This window comes from Condylura cristata, unplaced genomic scaffold, assembly GCF_000260355.1.
Source record: "Condylura cristata isolate star-nosed mole 26May11 unplaced genomic scaffold, ConCri1.0 scaffold00020, whole genome shotgun sequence".
NCBI lineage: Eukaryota > Metazoa > Chordata > Mammalia > Eulipotyphla > Talpidae > Condylura > Condylura cristata.
This window is the reverse complement of record NW_004567121.1, coordinates 8062740-8079052: the sequence shown is the minus strand read 5'-3', so window position 1 is coordinate 8079052 and position 16313 is coordinate 8062740. Positions and strand designations below refer to the sequence as shown.

General features: G+C 45.9%; 1 protein-coding gene across 1 annotated transcript in view; it reads left to right on the top strand.

The window, feature by feature from the left end:
- Positions 1–16313, top strand: part of TGFBRAP1 (transforming growth factor, beta receptor associated protein 1) — a 29151-nt gene extending 12838 nt beyond the window's left edge. The window contains exons 4-11 of the mRNA XM_004686187.2: positions 557–639; positions 3600–3941; positions 5503–5560; positions 7701–7844; positions 8576–8719; positions 9245–9407; positions 12544–12977; positions 15206–16313. Of these exons, the coding sequence (XP_004686244.1) occupies positions 557–639; positions 3600–3941; positions 5503–5560; positions 7701–7844; positions 8576–8719; positions 9245–9407; positions 12544–12977; positions 15206–15382 (1545 nt within the window). The 3' untranslated portion in view covers positions 15383–16313. The remainder of the gene's footprint in view (positions 1–556; positions 640–3599; positions 3942–5502; positions 5561–7700; positions 7845–8575; positions 8720–9244; positions 9408–12543; positions 12978–15205) is intronic.

Below are 16313 nucleotides of genomic sequence, written 5' to 3'. Positions count from 1 at the left end.
TTGCTGAGGGAGTTCTATGTCAGGGAGGGGGTATGTGGCACCACCGGGAGATGCAGTGTTTCCTCACCTTTGGCAGGGAAACCCTGTCTAACTATTAAATGTTGTTGGCCTCGTGCTCTGAGGGATTCTCAGAAATGCTGCTATGAGGTGCCAATTCCAGAACAGTGATGGAAGGCTGAGCAGTTTCTAGACCACCAGGAGCTCTGGAGTTTTTCATTTCCATCTGAGCAATCAAAAATGGAAGCAATCATTGAAGTCCTTGGAGTTAGTGAAGAGAACAGAAGATAAAAGAATGCATTTGAGAAGAAATGAGGTTTTATGGGGGAAAATCTCATGAGGAGGAAAGAACTAAATAAGTGGTAATGGCAGGATTGATTGTGCATGTGTGCGTGCATGCGTGTGTGTATGTGTGTGATTTAATATGTCTTCTTTTTTCTTTACCTTGTAATTGCATTTCTTTGTGATAATTAATTTGTGGTTTGTGTCACAATTCAAGCTTTAGTTTCACTCTCCTGTGATGGTTTGGAAGACCTGAGAGATTTGTCTTCCCTTGCAGGTAATGTACAGAAGGATCCTGCAGCAGGCGGGGTTTATACAGTTTGCACAACTTCAGTTCCTGGAAGCTAAAGAGCTCTTCAGGTAATTTGAGGTGTTGGTAGCAAGACTTCCAAGTGTCCCTCTGTGGTGAAAACCTCCCTTTCCACTGTGACGCTCAATGGAAAGTGTGGCGCTGGGTAGACAGGGCTCCAGTTGGAAGAGGCGAGAATTGTTTTTAATAGTGAATACCATAGTGCTCACTCCTTCCTTTCACTGTTTTCCATCCTGAAGAGAGTGGAGACACACTAGAGACATGTGTAACAGTTCTGTTAAGAGAGGTTAATGCATCAAGACCATCAAGTCCAGAGGAGGGAATTCTAAACAGTGAACTGATACTGTGTGGAAGAGTCCTAGGAATATACTATCATTTGTTTTTCTTTTACTTCAGAGATTTTGTAGGAAGCTCTGAGTTTAGAGAAAAAACAGATGCTTCTGGGAACATTTGAGAAAACTATTGTTTTTCTAAAGATTTTTCTAATGACATTCCAGTTAGCTCTCTGAGAGAGTGGGTTTTTCCGAGGCCCCTCTGGTATTAAGAGGAATCCCATACCTCATGGCCTGGCTCTCCCTCCCCGGCCCATGCCTGCTTTGTGCACACCACTGCGGTCACATTGCTTCTCTCCCAGACTGTTGTACTTGTAGAGACCAAAGTTTTCGTGTGCTTGCTCTGCTGTCCCTGCAGAAGTGAGCTGAGCCTGCTCTGATAGTCTTTCAGCATCCTGCTAAAGCACTGCTAATAAAATTTTCAAAATGTCTAACTAGAATAGATTCTGCACAGTGTCGAGCCATGAAAGATAAGGTGTATCCACAGGCTCCAGACAGATCCTTTCCATCTTTGTAAGAGAGAATGCCTTTCTGCAGCGGGCTGTGTGGTGCTGTTGTCTGGGTGTTTTATTAAAGCCACCACAGCCCTGATCTCTTGCTCTTCCATAAAAGAGGTTGTATAGATTTGTGTGTAAAGGAGTCATTTATTGATTAATGGTGCCCTTTATAACTTCTACTTAAGGATGTCTGTGCTGTGCTCATCTGTTCCTGGAACAGCCCATAGCTTTCGTGCTGAAATGATTCTTTGCCCCTTTGCACGTAGGTGTTTCTCACCCTGTCTGGTGTTATTTCTGAAGAGCCATGGTCCTCCCCACTCAGGTCACAGTTGTTCCCCACTACATCTTTTTCTTATAGGTTAATTTGAAACACTAGGTCAGTGACCATGGATGCATTTCTGGAAAAGTTCACTGTAAGAGAATAAACAGAGATCCTGTCAATCTGTACCTCTCCTTTGTGAGTCGGCTTCTTAACTTTAAATTGACTGACTGCTGCTCAATTTTGTCACAAGTGTGCCTGGGAAATTTGAAGTTTGAAGATGCTCCAAAGACAAGAATAGTTCTACTTTCCTTCCTGAGCACCTAGCAAGCGCTGCTAAGAACTCATTTTTCTTTCCCTCATTGATCAGGGAGATTCCTTCTCAGTTCAGTGTGAAAAGCCACAGCTGCCGCCTAATGGCCACTGGCACTGGAGAAAGGCCCCGTGTGACCCAAGCCCCAGGACCTATGCTTTGTCTCTTCCCTCTGAGGTCAGCCAGCCTGTCTGTTTCCCTTTTCATTGAGCTATCTTGGCCTGAGTGTTAGGATGAGGAAAGAAGAGTAAAAAAAGGAAGGAATGCCCCTGCTTTGTGGCATGTCTACACCCGTTTGCAAAAGGGGGTGCGGTATAAGCGATGGGGTGGGAACAACCAGAGCAGAGACTAGATCAGGATTTGTCTTGGATCTTAAATGGCACACAGAAGTTTCCCAAACTGAAAATCGTACTTTACACTAGAGATGCTCAATATAGCACTTGATATTCTGGGCTGGGCAGGTGTTTGTTTGCAGGCTGTCTGAGCATTGTAGGGGGTATGACCGCAGCTCTGGCCTCACTCACAAGATGCCATGACTGGAGGGTTCCAGTCATGGCCACATGTTCCTAGTAAGAGCCACTCCCATAGGCAAAGGAACAAGGAGAGGCTCAGAGCACAACGCTGTTTCAGTGGACAACATAGGGAGGTAGAAGGGGTGGGAGGGGTGGTTGAAACTGAAAGTATAAGCTAATTTGGGTTCAGTTTAGGAAGGTCTTGAATGCCAAGCTAAGAGGTCTGAAATACATGTTGTGTGTAGTACAGGACCACTGAAGGTCAGGAGGAGGTTATGGTAGGAAGAGTGAAGGGGAAGGAGGCTAGAGGCAGGAAGCCAGGAGAGCAGAGAGGCATCTGGAGATGTAGTGGACCCTGAAGGATGTCCATCCTGAAGGAAGTGTCCATCCTGATCCTGCCTTAGAGGATTCTGATCTGTATGTCTAAAGGGAGCTTGTTTCCTCGGGCCAGGATTGAGACCCACAACTCAGTAACACTAGCTGTTCCCATTGTAGACAGGATGAGTAGGCTGCAGGGGGAGGGGGCAGGAGAGGGCCAGCAAGTTGGAGGACATCCTGAAACCCGGCTTCCTGGGCCTCATGAGGCTGGGTCGCTACACTGGCTTTAGTTGCACTTGATGTTATGCTGTGAATCACTATCAAGTCACCACAGAAGCAGCTGCTTGATGCCTCCATGTCTTCAGTTGCAAGATCATTACTGGGGAAATGGTAAGCTATATTCTTGTAAAGTCCCTTCCTTATGGACCATTCAATCTGTTGATAACGTAGTGTTAGAAAGGTGCTAGTTTCAGAAGGACATCATTTGCCTTGGTTTCCAGAGAGTCCTGTGCAGATCAGCTTAGGTGTTTTTATATTCCGCGTGAACATGGACTGTGAGTGAGCTTCACTGTGGTCCCAACTGTTCTTTCTTGGAATCAGCTGATGGTGTCTTAGTGCTTCACCAGGCTTGCAAATTAGGATGGTCGCTCCGACACACGACCAGATGACCAGCTCCCTGGTAGCGAGTGCACACGTGCACAGCCCTCCAGTACGTTTTGTGTGCCTATGTGTACTCTTTCTCTCTTTTTGCTTCATTTAGTTTGACACTGTAATTGCAGAAGCGGCCAGCTTGACGTCCGGGAGCTGATCTCTCTCTACCCCTTCCTGTTGCCCACCTCCTCTTCATTCACACGGTCTCATCCACCTCTCCACGAGTATGCAGACCTGAACCAGCTGACCCAAGGAGACCAGGAGAAGATGGCCAAGTGTAAGCGTTTCCTCATGAGCTACTTGAATGAAGTCCGCAGCACAGAGGTAGCCAATGGCTACAAAGAAGACATTGACACAGCCTTGCTCAAACTGTACGCGGAGGCTGACCACGATAGCCTGCTGGACCTACTGGTCACAGAGAACTTCTGTCTGCTAACAGACAGTGCTGCCTGGCTGGAGAAGCACAAAAAGTGAGTGTTCTCTTCCGGGAGCAACCAGGGGCTTCAGGCCTGGCCCTTGTCCACCACCCTGTAAGGAGACAGTTGCGAATCCGATGTCACCACTGTGATGATTTGAGTTCCCAAGGGCTTACTCAAGGGGCAGCCCATCAGGTTATAGCACTCAGCATGGCCTGCAGACCATGGCAAGTGTCTTGGGGAGTATTGACTTTCATACCAATTCGTTATGACAGAGATGACAGTTTAAAGCTATCATAGGCCTTGGTAGTGAAGAAAGTGTTCTTATATATCCTCTGAATTCCATCTAGGATGCTCCTTGTAAGATACCATACTGGTATGTTGGTAAAATCATGATGAAAATGGATAGAGTTAATAAGGGAGGCTTGTTGGTCTTGTTGAGAAAAGATGATGGCTTAAGACTGTTTTGTTCTGTGTGTGAGCTGGTGGGCAGTGCCTGTGCACAGAAGTAGTTGATCCAGAGAGTCCAGCCTGATACAAATAAGAGCCCACAGCTTCTTCATCCTGGACAGGGGGTCAAGTTTCCCGGACCATCTGTCCTTAGGATTTTTGGGTTTGTTGTTAAGTGATAGGAGTTGGGTGATCCCTAAACTCCACTAGGCAGTAAGATTCTTAGCCTGTGGTTTTTTCCCATATTTGAAATGGCAAAATGTTACTGAGGAGATCCCACAGAGACTTCAAGGTGATGCTGCTAGTTCCCTGTCAGGTGCCTGAGACAATGCAGTCTTGGGATTGACCACCAGAAAGGTGTTTTCTCATTTCTAGAATGTCCTTGGGAATAGAGTTATTTTATTTAGGAGCTAGAGAATGCATAGAGGTCTCATGGGATGGTAGGGTCTGGAAAGTCAGTGTACCTTTTTGAAAGATTAAGGGGAAGAGTGGGCTTCCAGGAAATCTTAGAGTTTGTTCTTTAAGGGAAGGAACTTGAACCCTGCACGGGTCAGCTTGTTGCAGTCACTGCCTTGGGAGGAAGCTGCCTGCCAGGTGGCATTGACTCACTGCCAGGCCATGGCCGTGACTTTGCTAATCCTTCCTTCCTGTCAGCGAAGAAATGGAAGGCTGAGAAGAGGATCTACTTGTTCACACTTCTACAGCCCTCGTGTAGTGAAACTCAGGACCTTGAACTCTGTGTGCCCCACCCAGGCCTCTCACTGACTGCTGTCCTCTGGGGTGCCTGGCTACTGTTGGCCTTCAGTGTTGTTTGTGTTTAGCCCCTTTCCTCTTTCAGTATTTGCTCAGACAGCATTCCTCTGACTACTCCCTAATAGCTCATCATGGCTCAATAAAGGCTAGCTGAGGAGATAAGAAATTCTATTAATATTTGAAGCAAACTGCAAAGCAATTCCAAAAGTGACTTTCCATAGTGTAATTACAGTTGTATTTTCAGCTTATCTTTGTCTTCAATATGATCTTTTTTTTTTTTTTTTTAACTGACAGGACATACATTTTACACCATTAATAGGATGGGGGGGCAAGGCCAGGGGAGGTCACTATGGGGGTGCCACCCACAGTAGATGGTGGGAGAGGGTGCACTTACCACGCTGTTTTCTTTCAGGTATTTTGCACTTGGACTGCTCTATCATTATAATAACCAAGACGCTGCGGCAGTTCAGGTTAGTTCTAAAGCATTTTAGCATTATTTAAAAATCAGCACCATGTAGCTTAGTATGACTTGAAAAAGAAATCACAAAATCAACAGAGCCCACTTTGGCCTGATCTACACCTTTCTTACAGAACACAACTATTACTGGTTTGGAGAGCATTCCTTGAGTATTATTGACCAACAGTTTTCTTTGCCTTTACCTCTTTCTAAAGAATATTATCAAAATTGAGTTTTTGAAAGTTTAAGAAATATAAACATGTCTTACTGAGCCACAGAGTATCTGCCACCTCTGCCTTATCGAAAGATCAAAACTGTGAATAAGAAATCGTACTTCCTACTATTGTAACATTGTCTTGCCAATGACTGAGGTAAATTACCACCCTTGTCATCTGTGAGGACAAGCTAATCAGGGCCACTGCTTGCCTGGGGGTATGCATGCTCCTAGTCAGGGCTGGCTTTGAACCTGGGGTCCAGGCGGCCCTGGCAGGAGCATGGGGCCGCACTTGCAGTGGTGTGTTTTAGCTGCTCTCTTACATGGCATCTTCATCTTATGACTGAGCTCTCTCACACTTGGTGTGAGACTTTGTCCCCTTCTGCTCCTCTTATCCACTGGTATTGCTTTGTGTCAGAGTTTCCTGTGCTTTTCTTTAATGTGTTTTGTGAATGTCGGGACATCAGCAGGGCTCACAGTCAACTTTGTGGCTTTGGCAAAGCCACACATGGCACTTGGTTGTTTTGAGAAACTGTCATGGTAACAGGGTTGCAAGAGAATTAAAACAAAACTGAGTTCCCACTAACATGTACCCAATAACTAGATTAAAAAAAAAACAAACCCAACAACATAGCATTCAAAGAATTATACCTTGATATAAGTGTAATAGGAACACTAGCAGAGATAGTGAGAAAGAGTACCAAAATTGAAATAATATGGAATTATTCTCCATATATGGCAAGTTGCACTTAGTTAAATGACACATTTCAGCCTTTGTGTGATCACGTTCTGTGGTTGGAGAAGTCAGTGTTGAAATAACTAGTTACATAAAAAAAGTTCAAATGCTGATGTGGGAATTGGAGTTTACACTGCCTGCATGTTCCGCGAGCCTCCTGCTGGCAGCGCGCTTCAAGAGGGCAGAGCTCTGGACAGGTGGTGAGCGCCTGCCCGCAGTGATGCCCAGCGAGCTGCAGGCGGTCTCCATCTCTCCTACCTCCACCGGGTGCTGCCTCGCTCTGCTGTCCTAAAATTTGGTTTCCCTTTACACAGCAGGGAGGTTTCTGGATGAAACCTTTACAGAGCAGGGAGGTTTCTGGATGAAATAGCAAAGGACTTTTATTACTAGAGTCTGTCACAATCTCCTGTGCAAAACACGTAACAGGAGGGGACAGAATCACCAGAGTTTTGAAAGTGTAGTATATGATTCAGAATCAAGAATCCCTGTGATGGAGAAGATGGAAATAGCCTAGCTGACGGATGCTGGTGAATTTTTTTCTGTGATCGTTTTGCTTAGTTCTTGAAAAAAACATTTTTTAATATAGCTACTCTTCCCATATATTATGTTTACTAATTGTTCTACTCTGATATCGTTAAAAAGGAAAGAAAAAGAACTTGGTGCTTTACTTTCTTGATTTGCTGGGCCATGTCATCTACATTTCTTATATCTCTGAAAGAATTAGAATTGATGTAAGAATTTAATAGTTTCCCTACTACTCTTAAGTACAGACATCCCTCGTTATCCACAGGCTATAGGTTTGAGAACTCCTTCCACATATCAAAAGCTGTAATGCTCAGGTCCTTTCTACACAATGGAGTCATCATCGTGTATCACCCCCACACATCCTGTGTACTTTAAATCATCTCTACATTACTTATAATGTCTAGTACAGTTTAAAGGCTACATGAAAAGTTGTTACGCTGTATTGTTTTGTAAATTTGGCAAGAGAAAAAAGGTCCGTACACGTTGTGCAGACACCATCCCATGCATCGTAGACCTGACCACAACTACACATTTCCCATCCATGGTTGGTTAAATCCTCTGGTGTAGAACCTGTGGTTTGGGGGGGCTTGGTTTGTTTAAAGGACTAGCAAATAAATGCTTTCTCTAAGCTAATTCGACAAAGTATAACCTTCCCTTTTTATTCTTGTTCCTTTTCAGTTGTGGGTGAACATTGTGAATGGGGATGTGCACGACCCCACTCGCTCAGACCTGTACGAATATGTTGTCGATTTCCTCACCTACAGCTTAGACCAAGAACTAGTGTGGAAGTACGCTGATTGGGTCTTGCAGAAAAGTGAGGAGGTTTGTGCTTTCTAAATGCATTCTTTTGGGAAGGACGAGGAAGAGGCGGTAAAAGCTGAGAATTGAGTTTAGTGGGGAAAACAGGATGGGGGTCAGATACTTTTCTGTTTCCTTTTTAACAACTTTCCTGGAGCCACCCAAGTCCCAGCTCTTAGAGAAGTTCTGTATTTCAGTGCTTCTGAGACACACTGTCTAGCATTGCACCACTTTTGTGCAAAAAACAAAAGGCACTAATCAGGTCACATTCTTAGCCTCCAGATATCAAAAGCTTTAATGCTCAGTCAAGTCATTTCTATACAATAGAGTCATCCTTGAGTATGGCAAATTCCCAATCTTAATCACCTCGGGCAGTTTCCTTTCTGTGAGCTGCCCCTCTTGCAGAATGTTGTTCTGCAGGAGTGTTGCCAGCACCCGGCTGTACCAGGCAACTCATTGCCCTTGTCAGTGTGCCCACCATGCGCACCCACCATCCCTAGCTTCCTCGTTTAATTTCTGACCCTTTTAAAAGAAAAGTCACCTGAATGTAGGCAGTGGGTTTTAGCTTTTAGCCATCGTTCCTATCTTTGCGTCATGCTTTCTGGTCTTATTAATTCTTCACGCTGCATTGTTTTTCTATATCACTGTGTTCTTGACAATGATTTTTCCCGAAGTATGAATGTGCAATGCTAAGAAAAAAAGGTAAGATGGTGACTTTGGAAAGCATAATAATGAAATTACTACTTATCTTTCAGGTTGGAGTGAAAGTTTTCACCAAGAGACCTTTGGATGAACAGAAGAGTAGTTTTAATCCCAACGATATTATCACTTGCCTTAAGAAATACCCCAAAGCACTTGTTAAATATCTGGAATATCTAGTTGTTGACCAGAGGCTGCAGGTGAGCAATTAGACTAAAGCATGTGGGCTGCCATGGCATGGTGAGGACTGCATGTGTGGAATTGAACTATAAAGGAGGCTGGCAGCCGGTGCTACCACAAGGGTCGTGCTCAGGCTGGACTGGATGGTCTGATGGGGAATGGAGATTTCTGGAAGATAGTGGAGAAGTTCATTGTTTTAACCTCCACCTCATGCTTGTTCAGCTTATATTTTTCTTCTCTTTTCCTTCTTTATTATTATCCTTAAAGGCAATGAGAGAAGCTATACCTTTCTGGAGATAATTAAATTCTGTAGCTTTTCCTTGTTAAAATGCAAAGCAACCCTTTTATACTTTCCCCATTGCTTATAAATTTCCCTTCTCTATAATTGTGGCTCCTGAGAAGTTTTCAATCCAATTGATATGCCCTGTTAATTGTCCTTGAGAGCCACCCTGCTCACCTCTGTGGGTTTAGTCTGGGACTTTTTGCTCCTGACAGGCCCTCCAGGTTTCCTGCTTGCAAACACTGCTTGGCTCTGTCTCCCACAGAAGGAAGAATACCACACGCACCTTGCTATCCTCTACCTGGACCAGGTGCTACAGCAGCGACCTGCAGGTGCCAGCAGCAAAGAGACAGAAGTCACCGAGATGCAGGTGAAGCTCCGACGCCTGCTCCAGAAATCCGATTTGTACCGAGTCCACTTTCTGCTAGGTGAGGAGGCTCTTAGTCCTCTCTCTGAGGGTCACTTCCCCGCAGGGAAGGGGAAGCAGAGGTGGCGGTTCAGCACAGCTCCCCAATTTGTGCCCACCCACTCAGTCCCTAAGCCTGCTGGTGCAGTCAGCCTTCCTGGAGGGTGGGGCGCAACTTGTCATGCCTCTATGCCCTAGAGACAGACATTGGCTCTCTCACGGATAGCTCAAAAGCTGCCCTAGTGGGATTGGAAGTCTCTATCTCTATCTGTGGCGAGCAAGGGGCATCTCTTCACTTAAACATCCTTATGTGGCTTCCAGAACTCAAATCAGAGTTCTTCCTTCTCTTACCAGGGTGACGCCCTTGGCACTGCCCTGCAGCATCTCCAGGACAGCTCAGCCTGAGCCCCGGAAAACCAGGGTAGTCGAGGCGGTGCAAAGACCAGAGTTCCATTTCAATACAGTATAAAACAGCCCAGGGCAGCGCATGCTTGCACGTGCAGAACTGACAGTAGAGCTGCTCTTCATAGGGTTAATACCGTATTTCTCTTTACAGCATTTTACTGTATTTTCTGACCACTAACTGCTGTCAGTTCTCATCATGCTCAGTAGTTATGGTCTCCCAAGTCTCTGTGAGCACCAGATATGCAGTCATTCCACCTATAGAGAAAAACCGGGCAAGGTTCCGGCAAACCTGTTATCATATTTTCATCAAGCAATCAATATATCCTGTTTATCCTGTTCACTAAGTGTTTCTGTTTGAAGGAACCTTATTTACTGTGTACTATTGATGGATCATGTTGAATTCACACCAACAACACTATAAATCAGGCCAGAACAGAGCCTGAGTTTTCTCCATAAGGCACATCACAGCCTTCTTGTGCTTAGAAACACTAGACAGCATTAGGCACATTTTAATGATGAATTCAATAAAAATGCAAAAAGCATAGCATTATTTCTTGCGAAGGACCCTTCTTTTCAACCTGAGAGCTGCCACAGACAGGTGGGGCCTTGCTTTGTTTGACCCCCGCTAGGGATGTGTACCAGGCCACTGGGGCTGCTGTCCACCTGCCAGCAAGTACTGGTACTTTGCCACTCTGCATCCCCACAAACAACCTCCTGTGCAGCACAAATGCTGTTGGGTGTCACAAATAAATATTAGCGAGTAGATGAATTTGCAAATATGGCATCTGAATGATGAGTATCAACCAAATATGCCGGACATAGGTTAAAAGGCTTGGTGTGCATTATGAGTATTTTCCACCACAACACTATGAAGTAAACCCTGTTATTCTCCTCATTTTTTACAGGCAGGTAGGTGGCAGCTTAGAGGCTGCCCACCTTGCCCCCAGCCATAGAGCTCACTAGTAGTATAGACGGCAGAACTGGGGCTGCTGTCCACCTGCCAGCAAGTACTGGCGGAAGCTCTGTGCTTGCTTGGCTAAGCACAGCTGCACCGCGGCTTGCTGCCACTGCGGTGGGTTGGTGCCTGTGCCACACCAGTTGAGAAACACTGTCACTGCCAGCCCTGACTTAGGTCATACTTGATGCACCACAGACCCCCATATGAAAGCCCTGGGCAGGTCATGAGTTTGTCAAGCAGTGTTTTCTTTCAGCTGTTTTCTGGAGCATGGGGAGCCCTGAGCCCTGCCTTGGGGGCAGGTGAAGTGGGGACAGCCTTCCAGAGGCGGGGCTGTGTAAATGAACAGAAAGGATGAGTCTAGCTGGCAGATAAGGCTGGGGAATTCCAGGGGATGGGTGTCCCTCACGGCACTGTGGAAGAGCACCAGAACTCTGAGCTCTGTACCTGTTAGGTGACCTGGGGTGTGTCAGTTTGGTTCATTGCAATAGGTTTCCTACAAAGCCTCGCCTGGGGGTTGCCTGTGAGAACCAGAAGTAAACAAGGTGACATGTGAAGAGTAGAATCGCTGCAGTGACCTTTACTTAACTGTCTTTGCAGCTCTCCTTGTGCCTTGAGTATGTAGCCACTTAGAAATGCTTTGCTCACATTTCTTGAGGATGGTAGTGATGTGTGTTGCATCCTCTGAACCTCATAATACCAGTGATATATTGTAAGGCCTTTGCCAAGGATTAGTGATCAATCTGCCTTGTCCATCAGGCCTAAGTGTGGCCAGAGTTCACATGCAATTATCTATAATTTGTGCTATTAATCTTGGCCCCTGAAATAGGTAGGATTATCAGAATAAAGCCTTCTCAGAAAAAGCCTTCTCAGAAAAAGAAATCTTATCTTCTTCTGTAAAGTATACAGAGGAAGCAGGAGGCAAAGGGACTTCACCACTGTCCTTGTCCTATGAGGACATGGCCTTGGCATGAACTCAGGCTTCCTTTCCAAGTTACTTTTGACCTGGGGACTTAAATTGCAGGAGAAGCAAAAGAAAATAGGGGTTTTAACAATATGAATTAATATTCCTTTCAATACAGAGTATTTTGAAATCAGATTAAAGGGACTCAGCACTTTTGGGAGGAGGAAGTATTAATTGCCTGCATTTAAGACAATGTAGTGCCCTTCAGCTTTTATAGGAAGATAACATAACAGGAAAACAGGACTAAGGAATAATTCATTGTAAGCCTGGAACTGTTCCTCACAGCTTCATGGGAACCTATGAGATCATGGGTCATTTGGTGGTGTTTTTTTTTTCATTCTCTCAGCATTGTTAAAGCTGTAGTCTGAGATCTGGCTGTACTCACAAACAGTCTGTCTTCTGTTTTCCATATACATTTAAAACATAAAAGTAAAGAAAGTTGCTCAGGGGTTAAAGACAGAGCACTATCAAGCTTCTGCCAGCCACAAAGCCAGAGTTGATCCCAGCCAGGGAGCTGACCCACAGGGTGCAGCAGACCTCTTCTGCTCCCCTCAGCAGTGTATTTCAGTCCATCTGCCTGCTCTGCTTCCCACACTGCCTCTGGTGAATCCTCTCACCTCCCACACCTCTGGCCTACACCCCAGTACTCCTATGCATAAATCAGTCTAAGAAGAAAAGAAACACAAGAATGCCTTTATCACTAAATCACAGCATGTAGCAATGTCTCGGTAGCCAGCTTTTAAGTTAAAAGCACTGGTGAAGCAATCCCTGTGGTGGATGCCACCCTGAGCGCATTCGGGCCTGCTGTTTCTCACTGGTGTACTCTGCCTCCAGAGAGGATCGAGGGTGCCAACCTGCCCATGGAGAGCGCCATCCTGCATGGGAAGTTGGAGAAGCACGAGGAAGCCCTGCGCATTCTGGTGCACGAACTGGGGGACTTCTCGGCGGCCGAGGACTACTGCCTGTGGCGCTCTGAGGGCAGAGACCTGCCCTACCGGCAGCAGCTCTTCCACACACTGCTGGCCCTGTACCTCAGCGCTGGCCCCTCTGCGCATGAGCTGACCGTGGCCGCTGTGGACCTCCTGAACCACCATGCCACCGAATTTGACACAGCTCAAGTCCTACAGCTGCTGCCGGGCACCTGGTCAGTGCAGCTCCTCTGCCCGTTCCTGACGGGGGCCATGCGGGACAGTATCCACACCAGGAGGACCACTCAGGTGGCTCTTGGCCTGGCCAAGTCTGAAAATTTAATCTACAAGTATGATAAGGTGAGCACCCAGCCCTTCCAGGCAAACTAACTTCTTGCAACTTTTTGGTTAAGGTAGATTTTGCCTCTGGATAATTAGTCTGCCCGTTTTATAACTTAGAACATATGATTCTTTTCACATAGAAACTATGAGCTACACAGAGCAGAAGCAGAAGCTGGGCTGGTACGTGTAACATGGGTGTAATTTTCTTTCCCTTTTAAAGAGACACTAATGCTCAAGAGATGGTGTGGGAAAAGCCAACACTGTGTTCCACTTCCAGAAACTTCCTAGTGTTTTAGACATTGTTCTACACCAACAGCATATTTCATCTCCACAACAGTGTTGTGCAGTATCTATATTACCTCATGTCACAGAACAGAAAACTGAGTTACTGAGAAACTGCAGAGTTAGTAAACGCAGAAGCCTGACTCTGAATTCCCAGGCCATTTCCAATCTCCAGGTCTTGGTTCCTATATCAGTCAGCACTGGCTGCTATTACGAATGCCACTGACTGAGTCACTTTAAACCACAGACACTGATTTCTACAGTTCTGAAGTCAGAACTTCAAGGTTAGTATGCCCGCAGATCGGGTGCCTGGCATGCAGACAGCCCCCTTCTCCCTGCAGGGAGAGTGAGCGCTATTCTCTCTTCCTCCTCTACTGATGCTAACCCTCCCGTGGGAGCCCACCCTCATGACCTAAGCTCAACCTGATTGCATTCCAGAGGCGCCACCTCCAAGCACTGAGAGTTAGGGCTTCAACCTAGGGATTTGGGGAATGACACAAACATTCAGTTCATGATGGTCCCCAAGCTTACGCCCCTCTGAGACAGCTCTCTTGTGATGGTCATATTCCTGCAATTGGTAGCGTGACGTCCACAGCAGAGTTCCATTGAGAAGCTGCGTGGATTCCCCGAGGCATCAGCCTTGGACTTCTCCCTGCCGAACTGCCACCAGCGCCAAACACGTGCTCCTCCTGGACACGACAGGCTGTTCCAGACCTCCCTGCCTTTGTGCTGACCATTCCCTCAGCCTGCACTAGCTATACCTTTATACCAGGGAAACCTACTCATTTCCCAGCCTGAGCATTTCTCTTGTGAAACCTTTAAGCAGGTATATCCCCTCTGCTGTCCACCCATCTGCCTCGGGCTTGCATTTGTAACCATTTCCCTTTATTTGTGGACTTTGGGTTCTTTGAGGGCAAAAAACTTCATTTTCCAGTATGTGTAGAGCCCAGGCTGGCTTCCCGAAGGTAAGTAATATTTGTTGCATGATGGATGAAGCCAATGAATACATGCACTAAGTTTCTACTCGAGCCTGCCAACAGACTAGCTTGACTGATAGACATGAGTGAGAATTGCAGAGTAACTTCACTTGCAAAGCTTACATCCTACAAGACAGGGAAAATGGAGTCACAGCTTAGTTCATTCATTACCTTTAAAGAAATGAAACATTTCCCAGTACCAGTCAGGAATGTGCCATTCATCAACTATGTGGTTTTGACTAAGTCACTGATTTGTGCCTTGTTCTGGTTTGCAAATGAGAGGACCAGGGAATCAGATAAATTCAGCTCTGCCATTACTGGGCTTTATAATAGGACTATCCTTAAATGTACAGAGTTGAGTGAACTTTTGAGAATGAATATGGATAGAAATGCTTTGGCCAGGCAAGTTGCAATTTTGCAAAATAAGAAAAAAGCTTTGTAACCTCTTTCGTTTCTCTAGCTACTAAAGGATTACTAAGGTAACAGTACTTTACCTTACTATTTTGCGTAAGAAATTGATATTTAAAGCAATCCTTATCAGTAATAATGATGTATGAGGTAATGTGTGCCACCTCCTAAAATTGGAATAACTGTTGTTAAATAGCAAACCCACCAAGTTAAGTTTTAAAGGCCTCATTGGAAGAGATTCATGAATTGGGCAGTGTCTAGCAGGTAGAGAAGTATTGTTCAAAGTGGAGGTTTGTTTAGATAGAAAAAAGCAAGAGGTTTAGGCCCAGGTGGTCTGTCTGTGGGGAATGAATAAAGGTTTTGTGACAGATTATCTCATTTTCCTCTGGGGAATGAGAAACACCTCATTGGTTCTGACCAGAAAACTCCATACCAACCCTTTGAGAGTACATTCCAGGGAGGCTGAAACTGCAGTTAGGTTAGGTGTTACGTCTTGGGGCACATTGCACAAGCCATTTGGGGCTTTGTATTTTTAACACTGTATGGGCCAGAATTTTCAATCTCTCTTTCTTTTTGCAGATGAAGCTGAAAGAAAGTTCAGTTCGGCTCTCAGACAAAAAGTGTTGCCAGATGTGCCAAAATCCCTTTTGTGAGCCCGTGTTTGTTAGATATCCAAATGGGGGTCTCGTCCACACCCACTGTGCTGCCGGCAGACACACAAACCCCAGCTCACCCAGCCCCTGTACTAGGACTTGAAGAGGCCATCCTGAGGGTGCGGGGGGCCCCTGAGATCTTCACCAAGCCTGCTGGACGCAGAGAGCAGAAGGCCACAACACTTGTGTCAACCGAGACAAAGGGATAGCTTCTGGGTCTGAGGAGACTTCAGTCAATGTGAAACAGGGACTCTCGCTGTGGATGCCCGAGAGAGAGACGTGTGAGAGTTTGCCTGCTTGGTACCTGGTAATACAAAACAGACGTCTACTTGGAAAGCAAAATGAGCCTTTCCCATGCAGTCCAGACAAGCTGGACTCCCCCTCCCCCACCCCATACCCTGATCTTTAAATACATATTTGCACTGGAAACATTGCTTCAGGGTGGCACAGAGGGGAACCCTCTCAGTGGTGGCGCAGCCAGGGCACAGAGCCATGCAGTGGCTGGTTTCACCTGGTGCACCTTTCCTTCCCATGGGTGCGTTCTCCCTCCTTGTGGCTTGGCCCCCCAGGGTGGAGGGGGGGGGGGCTTCCATTTCCTGGGGTTACCATGTGGCCTCTGCCTTTGCCCTTGGAAATGGCTGACTTTAGGGAAATATTTTTATTTCTTCCTACTTCCTGTTTGGCTCTCCCTGAAAGACATCTGTCTTGTTTACCCAAGCTCTCCCTTTGGGTAAATTTGTCTGCTTCTGGGACCCAACTAGTGAAGACCTCTCAGAAACCGGTAAAGCTGCAGGAGGAGAGCCGCAGCTGCCCCGTCAGCAGACAGGAGCACCGTAGCAGGCCAGTGCCCAGCTGAGTGTCCTTTTCCTGTTGCCTCCTCTGCTGATTTGAAACTCTACAGTTGACCTGTTTGACTAAACATTTTTATTTGAAATATATCATGTTTGTAGTTTTTCTCTTGATTGGAAATTCATCTGTCATATTCATTGGGGACATTTTTCTTGTTAAAATGTATCTCCTGTTGAATACTTGGG